This window comes from Helianthus annuus, chromosome 17 (genome assembly GCF_002127325.2).
Source record: "Helianthus annuus cultivar XRQ/B chromosome 17, HanXRQr2.0-SUNRISE, whole genome shotgun sequence".
Taxonomy (NCBI): domain Eukaryota; kingdom Viridiplantae; phylum Streptophyta; class Magnoliopsida; order Asterales; family Asteraceae; genus Helianthus; species Helianthus annuus.
This window is the reverse complement of record NC_035449.2, coordinates 48,663,120-48,673,519: the sequence shown is the minus strand read 5'-3', so window position 1 is coordinate 48,673,519 and position 10,400 is coordinate 48,663,120. Positions and strand designations below refer to the sequence as shown.

General features: G+C 37.2%; 1 protein-coding gene across 1 annotated transcript; it reads right to left on the bottom strand.

Moving 5' to 3' along the window:
- Positions 1–1,045: 1,045 nt before the first annotated feature.
- LOC110921284 (zinc finger protein CONSTANS-LIKE 16) lies at positions 1,046–3,591 on the bottom strand. The gene is made up of 3 exons (XM_022165576.2): positions 2,876–3,591; positions 1,308–1,550; positions 1,046–1,202 (listed from the first exon to the last, which is right to left on the bottom strand). The coding sequence occupies exons 1-3, from the start codon at positions 3,542–3,544 to the stop codon at positions 1,179–1,181; spliced, it is 936 nt and encodes a 311-aa protein (XP_022021268.1). The 5' UTR covers positions 3,545–3,591; the 3' UTR covers positions 1,046–1,178.
- Positions 3,592–10,400: the final 6,809 nt, after the last annotated feature.

The following is a 10,400-nucleotide window of genomic DNA, read 5'->3' as shown; positions in this document are numbered from 1 at the left end:
AAAATACTCATACTAAAATAAGATAAATAAATGAGTAAATTACAAAAATAGTTCTTTATGTTGACATCAGATTGTAAATTATGTCTTTTGTCTTTAAAGTTGACGGAAATCATACTTAATGTTTGCAAATCCTAACACATTACGTCCTTTAGCACTAACTCGGTTAAGTTTAAGTGTTAAAGCTAGGTCATGTACAAAAGCCATGAGGACAAGTTGGTCATTTCAATCTTATTTTAAATTAATAAAAAATATAAATATCCAAAAAACCCTCTTTCTCTAAACACTTTATCTCTCAATTATCTCTCTCTCTCTCTCTCTCTCTCTCTCTCTCAATTATCTGGTCTTCTTCTCCGACTTTGGTCGGAGCTACTCATGGTTGTGGGTGGTCAGTGGTACCCATGGTCGAGGTGGGAGTCGTGGTGGCTAAGGGTAATGGTGGACGATGGGAGCGGTGGTGGCAGTACAAGGGCCAGGTTATGGGTGGCAGGTGATAATGATGGTTGAGATGGGAGTAGATGGCTAATGGTGGCAGTGGACAGTGGTTGAGGTGGTGGCTAAGGGTGGTGTTGGAGGTGGGAGTGATGGTGGGAGATGATATAAGAATAAGAGAGAGAGAAAGAGGTATATTTGTGTATATAAATCTGATATTTTGTTTTTAAATATAATATGATATTTTGTTTTATTTATTAATCTTTTTTTAATAAATGGGCAAAAAGACTATACCCGTGTGTTACCTAACATCACACCTAAACTTTACTGAGTTAGGACTAAAGGACGTAACGTGTTAGGATTTGCGAACATTAAATATGATTCTCGTCAAATTTAAAGACAAATTACATAGCTTGCAATCTAGTGTCAACATAAACCACACATATTTTGTACTTCCGAAAGGGAATTTGACATAGAACACATTCACTATTTCTTCATATATTTAAACCTATAACTTATGGTTTGTAATTATTGTTTTAAACAAAGTACATAGTATTGTTCATCAATCAAAATCATACAATAGAAACATGCATTGTCATGTTTATTAATAGAGAGATTTAATGATGTTACCTTTATAATCTTAATATTGCGACTCAAGATACACATGTACATTGTCTAAAATACATACCCTCCTTAAATGGGGTTTTGTATTTAAATTATTCGTGAAAAATATCATATGTTCAAGTCACTCAGTTTCTTTTTACAAACCTTCCCTGCAACAGTAACACAAGATATATCAAATATTATTAAAAGAATATAAAAAAACATAACATATTAACAAAATCAGAAAATAAATGGTGAAAAGTGGCGTATATTACCTTTATACGAGGACGCTTTTCGGCATTGAGCTTTCTTACTTCATAGCGAATGGTTTTAGAAAATAGACGGTTACGTCTTTTCTCCTTGTATCTTTGTACACTTGCTTCTCTATTATGAATCATTGTACTCAACTCGCCTACTTGCAATGCATCATCTCCTTTGCTTATGCCATTGTTTTCGGTATGTGCCATTTCAGGGACCGTCCACGTTGCGCCATTGTCTTGCTGATCATGTCTTGAGCCCTACACAATTGATAACAAATGAGAAACATCATATTAGAAGTTTTTGAGTACCAAATAACTTTCTAAACTTGTGGGGTGCAATATTGTCAAAGAGTGAAAAGTTGTGGGTGTTGATCTAACTTGGTTGGTTTTGGAGTTTATAAAGCGTAAATAGTAGAGTGTCAGAGGTTGATGTCAATATGTCATCAACAGCAACAGTCCCATACTGTTGAAATTGGCCCCTTTTGAGGGCTCAATCATCTAGAGCCAGGACAAGAGGACTAGATTTCACCATTCACTTGTACATTGTGCTCCAACACATGTACATTACAAATCTACTATCAACACACATTCACATTACAAATTTACATTATGTTTGACAAACTTATATCTAAACAATGGGATGACTTATAAACCAAAATTACTACACATGTATGAAATTAAATCATAACTAACTCCTTTCGTATCACAATTCTACTAGCGCAAAATTATTTTTCGCAGAAAAATGTGTTTCACTTTATCCTATTCTATTTCTTAATTTTAAAAAGTTAACTTCTAAATCATATATTATTTTAACATGTTTTATAATTCTTAAATCCTTAATATTAACTATTTTAATAGTTTTTCTTTATTAAACCAGTATTAACAATCTAGTTTCTAAAAAAAAAAATTTAAACCCTGGTCAATAATCTTACACTAAAAAGTGAAAAAAAGTTATACAGAAACCACCGACAGCCCAATGGCAGCAGATAGTAGGCCCATCCATTAAAGCGTAATGGCCATTACCCTCGTGACAACTATATAACAACGATCTCACATTATGTTTTAAAGCATATTTGGCTTAATATAAATGCACGTTAACTATGATACATAAATGGGTTACATGACATATTACCCTAATGTGTTTCTATACACTACTACATACAAACACATTACACATTCCTTGCGGCGAAGCTTGACCCGAATAACCGGGGGTCGAAAACGTATATACCAAAAAATTTCTATAGAACCGGGACATCGAAAACGTATATACCCAAAAATTTCTATACGAAAACTACATATATAACATTACTGAGCGAAAACTTCGGCGGGTCAGGCGCCCCTCCCCGCCCCTTCTATACTTCGCCACTGTTTGCGATTTAGGGCTTCAATGATAACCTAGGCTATAATTACCAAAATTCATCAATATAATAAAAACTTTTATTACTTTTTAGTACCATTCATGCTAACTTATGAAAAGTACGTACATTTTTGCAACTATGTAAAAAATTATAATAAAGTAATAAAAAAGACTTTTTATCATGTTTTATGACATATAGATTATGCAAAGGAAGAAGTGATCTCACATTAGATGGGAAAAACAAGTCATCATCATGAATATCGGGCACAGTCTGCGGTTGCGGAGCATCCATACCCATACCCATACCCGAATCTCCATGAACATAAAGCGGACCCTTGTTGACCCACGTCTTCATAATCTTCTCATAGTCAAGCTTCAACGCCAACTTACTCCGATGATGATAACACGACGTCGTCGACCCCGATGATGACGACATCCCTCTAATCTCCGAATAACAAACCCATTTCTCATCACCCTCAATATTATTATTATTTCTTTCCTTATTATTCCTTCTCATGGCCGTCCGTACAAGATCCACGTCATCATCGGCATAGTTCACCGACGACGGCGAGGGGTTGTTTGTGTTTTTTGCTCCGTCATCGTCGTCGGAGCATAATATTCCGGTAAGAGTTGTGGCAGCTTTGTCCACGTCATCACATGAGGAGAATATGCAAGCCATGTTGTTATGTTGTTCTTCATCTAGTTTATATTGTTCGACAAGATTCTCCGGGTGTAGGGGAAAAAGGTTGATAAGTTGTTGTTTGTTTTGGTCGGTGGTTGTTGTAGGCATCGGAGGTTTGTTAACTTTGTTGAGTTGAAGACGGAGGCTTAAGAATTTGGGTTTACGGAGTTTAGTTCGGGTTTTACGAGATGGTTTTTTAAGGTTTGTGATCATAGTGGAACAAGTAAGGTTAAGGTTAAAGTGGTGTTTGGAGGATTGTTGAGGGTTTTGTAGTGAATATAGTGTGCTTTTTGGTGTGGATTGAAGAGGGGGACAGGTGGCGTGATGTCATTGGAGGCAGTGTGGATATTTAGGGGATTTCGTTTGGATGGTATAGATAAGGGTTGATGGGTGTGGCCTTTTCATGGATCTCACGTGATGAGGTGAAGCTTTCGTAAGAGTTGAATTATTAAAGGTTCTGTAAGTTTTCATGAAGTGGGAAGTAGCATTTTGGGATATTCTACTTACTAAAAAAAAAGAGTTTGGGACTGTTTGTTTACTTATTAATGAGACTCTTAATAGTTCAGATGTTTTAGTGGTTCAATACTTAATAGTTTAGACTGTTTGTTTCACGAGCAGATGTCTGAATGGTTTAGACATTTACCTCTGAATGGTGATCAAGATTTATATAAAGTCTGAATGGTTAAGACCTCTAATCTGAATTGGTCAGACATTTGCCTCTGAACGGTTAAACATTATACAGGCTCTTAATGGTTCAGATCTCTTACTGGTTCAGCACTTAATGGTTCAAACCTCTTACTGGTTCAGCACTTAATCATTCAAATGTTGCCAAACATCCCCTTAGCATGTTCAACTGTTCAAGTATACTTGTTTTTGTCTATTGGCTTTGTGTGAATTAAAACTAACACGAAAATAGCGTATTTTTTCCAAGCAAATCCGAATAAGTTTCGAGCTGTGAGTTTTTTGAACAATCCTAATTACATTAAATTTCATTACATAAATTCTTTATACATGCGTACCATCTTTGCTGGTAACTAGTTAAGGAGTGCTAGGTACATGTAAAATTATAAGAACTCCATAAAGAAATGTTTAGTGACCCATGAGCCCTGTGTATTCATAGTCTTTTCATCAAATTATGTGAGATATTTTATGTTATAAAAGGTGGTTGTAAGTGGATGAGAAAAAATATGTTACTGTTCATCTGTATATTTGAGAAGATATTGTTCACCCTCTATAATTTTTAATATATTTTGAAATCGGTTGTGACTGAAGAAGAGGGAAAAGGTAATGATAATGGTATGAAAAGTACTATTTATTGAAATGAGAAAGAAAATATTGTTGCTTTTAGTGTAATTATAGAGTAAAAATGGTGGAAAGGATGTAAATGCAGACTCCAATAGTAGCATAACGGGTCACTATCCAATCTGTAAGAAAGCTTTCGTAAAATTGTAGTTTGTCCCTTAAGAATCGGGTGATTTTGGCTTGCATCTAATATGCTAGACAATTGTAGCCTTTGAAAGCGTCAAAGGTTAGTTCTTTCATTCTTTGATTCACTGTAACTCATATTTATGCAACTACCTTTTGGTAACATTATGATTCGTAGTCTCAGACGGCTATATGTCTGAGTTACAGAAAGACTTACATTTGAAAATGAAGAGACGTGTATCGGATGGGTAAGTCTTCGTCGGGTAACCTCCACCTTGGCGACCAAAACTATGACTTAAAAAAAAACACCGTTTAGACTTGTTACAGGAATTGAGTTATGGGCCGGGCTCTGGGATCTGTTTTTTTTTGGCGGATGTTACAGTTCTACCATCGGTGACTCCATTGGTTTTGCATCTGTGAGCTTAAACTTTGCAAGGACGTCAATCACGTATTTCCCTTGATGTATCAGCATTCCTTGAGAACTTTGACGAACTTGCAGACCCAAAAATGTTGTCTCTCTTCCGATGAGCTCATTTCGAACTTCTTCTTCATAAGCTTTTCGCTTTGAATTCATCACCTAATGTCATATTAGATAAGAATTGGGCATCTTAACATGAAAAATTTCAGGTGGTCTTTAATCTCATCCCTACCGTTGTCTTGTGCACAAGATCTCTACTTAACCCTTTTTTTAGATGATCAGCTAAATCCTGTTAAGTTCTCACAAACTCCACTTATATCACACCATGTATGATGAGCTCACGAATCATGTTGTGTCTAACACCTAAATGTCTAGACTTCTCATAATACACTTGACTATAAGCCTTAGCCAAGGTAGCAGCACTATCACATCTGATATATATTGGTGATATCGGTTTAGGCCACAATGGAATCTCATAAATCAAGTTTCTTAGCCATTCAACTTCTTTACCAGCTGTTACTAATGGTACAAACTCAGATTTCATTGTTGAGTTACTTATGTAAATTTGTTCTTAGATGTCCAAGATATAGCACCTCCCCCAAGAAGAAAAGTCCATTCACTTATGGAAGAATAATCTTCAACATTAGTAATCCAACTCGCATCTAGATAACCTTCTATAACTGAAGGAAATACAATATTACTCAAACCATATTTTATGGTTCGTTTTAAGTATCTAAACACTCAATTATAACTTGCCAATGATTTGCACTTGGATTGCTAGTATACATACTAAGCTTTTCAACAACTTAAGCGATATCCAGACTAGTACTTATCATAGCATACATAAGAGATCCAATAGCTTTTGAGTATTCAATTTGAATTACGGCAATACCTTTATTAGGTAAGAGCTTAAAAACAGGATCTATAGCAGTGTTAACAGGAGAACAATCTTGATAATTAAACTTCTTCAAAATCTTCTCAAAATAATGAGATTGAGAGATTAAAATACCATTGTTATCATGTTTAATCCTTATACAAAAGATCACTTCAGACGCCCTCATGTCTTTCATGTCGAAGCAAGATTGTCACACCCCGATTTCCACGTGTCTCACCGGTGGGCCCGGTGGGGGATTACCGTGACGTAGTTGGCAACAATATAGTCAAACCACACAATTATATGAATGCACAGCGGAAGCATAAAGATAAATATAATTCAACCTTCTGAATGTAATATCAAGTGTATTACAGAAGTCGAATTGTATCCACAGGGGATCAAAAATAATAATAAAATATTGTTCAGCCAGATACAGCATCAAGTTTGCGAGACTATTCGTGATGCTAGGAAGCTATTACCAGCCCAATTTCGTGTAGTACCTGCACTTAATCTTTTGGGGAAAATACGTCAGTTTACACTGGTAAATACGTTCAACTGACACATTTGAAAATGTTTATTAAAAATTGATTTGAATGCACAAGGCACAAATTCTTTTATAACTTGGGAAAATTTTTAAAATCTTGTGAACGTATTACATGTCCTTTTATGCGTTCAGTAGCCCGGATCCTGTCCGGCTAAAAGATTAATAGCCACACCACATTGCGTAAAACCGTAGTATAAAAACCAACGGCTACGTCTTTTTAATAATAATGTCGACATAATATACCGGGTGTACGCCTACACCGGGATGTCGAGGTCGTGGCCATTTCGTAAAATGATGCCAAGGATATCCGGGACAACGGTCATTAACCCCCCAAAGGCTTTTAAGAAACAAAACTGTTTAAATGAGCCGATCACATTATTCAATTAACCACCTAAGCGATGGAAGATATGATGCTCAATCAAGCGGTATTAATATACCGTATCCCAAGCCCGTATAGGGAAAATAAGTTAAAAGTATTTACCTTTGCAAGTATTATCCTTAATTTGATTAAATCACCGATAGCTTTTACTGGGGCTCCTATTCTGGAACGAAGGTTTTAATTAACCTATTAGAATCCTAACGAGTCTTTATATTGGCCGTAGCCTAGACCGGTTGGTTCCGATATGTGAATACGGTTTAATCGCACGAAAAGGCGAAAACCGAGAATGGAGTGTGATTCTGACCCAACAAGTTCAGAGACTTGTTTTAGATGGGTTTAAGGTTCACACTCTGGATTTTGGGGTCCAAATAATATAATTTGACCCGTATCGGCTATTTTATGAAAACTAGTTTCATAAGCCGAACCGTGCGCGCAATAGGCGAAACGGTTAACCATGAGAGTCTTACGCTTATTTCCTAAGTCAATATGCCTTAAAGAGGTTGTGGTATCAGTAGGATACCTTCCGTGATGCCCGTAACGAGTTTTAGTTAATATATCGCCCGTAGGGGTTTTTCGGTCATTTTAAAGACTTTTAAAGAGCTTTTCGAGTTCTACAGGAAATCTGAGTTTCCCGAACAGTTTATAAAGTCTAAAATACTTTATTTATTATTTAAAATCAGTAGCAACTGGAATCGGGTCAAAAGACCTTGTAGAACTCATGTTTTGGCCGAAAAGGGCATATTCGGTATTTACCGAACCGTAGCCATAACCGCAGGTTATGAGCAAGGTAAACTTTATTAAAAATCTTTAAAATTCTAAAAATATTATTTTCCTACAGTGGTAAAAGTTTTGGTGACGAAATCTTGGTCTAGATAGGCGTTATGCTAATTGCGCCGTTTATTACGAAAGTTTCTTATAAATGCGCTATTTAGCATAACTCTCATTCTAGACCTCGGATTGACGTGAAACTTTAAGGACATGCTTATAATTTAGTAAGCAAGGTTATGGTCCGTTCACGTGTCCGAAATACCCGTTTTATTTTAAAAAGGCCGTTACGGTCAACTTTTAGGCGATTAACGGAAATGCGTAAAAGACTCGGACAAATTATGAACCGGTCACAGAGGGTTATACCATCATGTAACCTGGTCCTAAGGGAGTCCTAAGGCATATCTATACCTCACTAAAACGGGTCAGAACTGAAGTCAAAGCAAAAGTCAAACTTTCGCGACATTCGGCTCCGAACCGGGTCAATATAGCAAATGGTCGATTTAAACGAGCGCAATCAAGTTTATATACTTAATATCATGTTTTATGAGTGTCTAAACAGGTTCCATAGCATATACATTACAGATTATGTAAGAATCGCAAAAATAGCTTTCTGTTGACATTTTAAGCATTCGTTGACTCGACATTTGAGCTAGTTAGAGTGGTGATCAGAGGGAACCCCTTTAGGGGTTTATTACCCACATAAATACCAACTCATAACTACTTTTGATCCGTCATAAGCCTGAGCCATTACGGATTTATTTTGAAGTCAAACCGTATTTACGACGGTTTGGTTTTTAGCTATTTACTAAGTATAAATCAAACTACAAAGGATCTAATGGACTTACAGAAGTTGAGACTTGCTTAGAGAACAAAGAAGAAAGCTTGAGAGCTCTTAGGAGTGACCAGAGAAGTGTTTTGAGTTGTGATGAAAGTTATGAACACAATGTGCCTATTTATAGTCAAAGGCAAGGTCCAAGATCATCACACACCACTCTACAACTGATCATGGATGGATGGCATGTGTCCTAGAGAGTTATGGGTCGAGTAGGGGGCATCCATACTTCTGAGAAACCCATTACTCCTTGTTTGGCCGTTTAAATCAGCCAACAGCCAACAATCTGTCGCTGGGCGTCGCTTACGGACCGTATGGCTTCGGCCTTGCGGTCCGTAAGCCATAGGCGGATCATCAGCAATCATTCCCCCTCCTTACGATCCGTAAGGCATACCCTTTACGGTCCGTAAATGGTTAAAATAAATCTTTTTAAATCTTTTAGTAATGATTATAAAATCTTGGTAATTAATTACCTGACCTTTCGGGTTTGAAGGGGTAACTTTGCGATATGGCCCTTGATTAATTACAGTTAAGGACCTCGCGTTATTTACCCGCATTGTTAAGCCCTCGGTTAAATTTATTTATTATCCGGAAGGCCTTAAATTATATTATTGACGCTTTTAACCCTTCTCCTACGAATTTGATCATAACTTTCTTGTTTTAAAACGGAACTTCGCGAAATTTATATATTGTATTCTAGTGAGTGTATTATACTGTTACAAAGCCTCGGGAACGTTAAAGGGTCACTCAGAGGTATAATTAAACATGTTGACACAGTTAACCCCTGTAGCTTGTAATCTCTCACTTTCTTCCGCGTTTCGCTTCCGTACGATCCATGATTTATTCGTTTGAAGGTACGAGCATCATTTAGGGTTACTATACAGTATATTCACCCTTGGTTGACATCTATAACCCTCGAATTTACATACTTTCAAGGTCTGTCAAAATTAGTCCTTTATTTAATATCAATGCCACGTGTAAACAAATGACACGTGTTAACACATCATTGGACACAAAATTTCGAGGTGTTACATCCTCACCCCCTTAAAATAAATCTCGACCCGAGATTTACTCAAATAAGTAGGGGTACTTTTCTTTCATTGTGGCTTCGACTTCCCACGTGTATTCGGGACCTCTACGAGCATCCCATTTGACCTTTACAATCGGTACGTGTTTTCTTCGAAGCTTCTTCACCTGTCGATCTTCAATCGACAAAGGCTTCTCTACAAACTTTAAGCTCTCATCTATATGCACATCTGTGTGTGGGATCACCAATGATTCATCGGCGAAGCACTTCTTGAGATTGCAGATGTGGAACACATTGTGAATTCCATTGAGCTCTTCAGGCAAGTTCAACTTATAGGCGACTGACCCGACATATTCAATGACCTCAAAAGGTCCTATGTATCTCGGACTCAGTTTGCCCTTCTTGCCGAAACGCATCACCCCCTTCCAGGGCGACACTTTAAGCAACACCTTTTCACCTACATCAAAGTGAAGGTCCTTACGCTTCGGATCAGCGTAGCTTTTCTGCCTATCACGGGCAGCCTTGAGACGTTCCCGGATCTGGACAATCTTGTCCGTTGTCTGGAAAACTATCTCTGGTCCTGATAATTGGACCTCTCCTACTTCCGCCCAAGACACAGGCGATCTACACTTCCTACCGTATAATGCCTCGAAAGACGCAGCCTTTATGCTGGTATGGTAGCTATTATTGTAGGAGAATTCGATTAGGGGTAGGTTCTTATCCCAGTTACCACCTAAATCGATTGCACATGCACGAAGCATGTCTTCTAGCGTTTGGATTGTACGCTCACTTTGACCGTCCG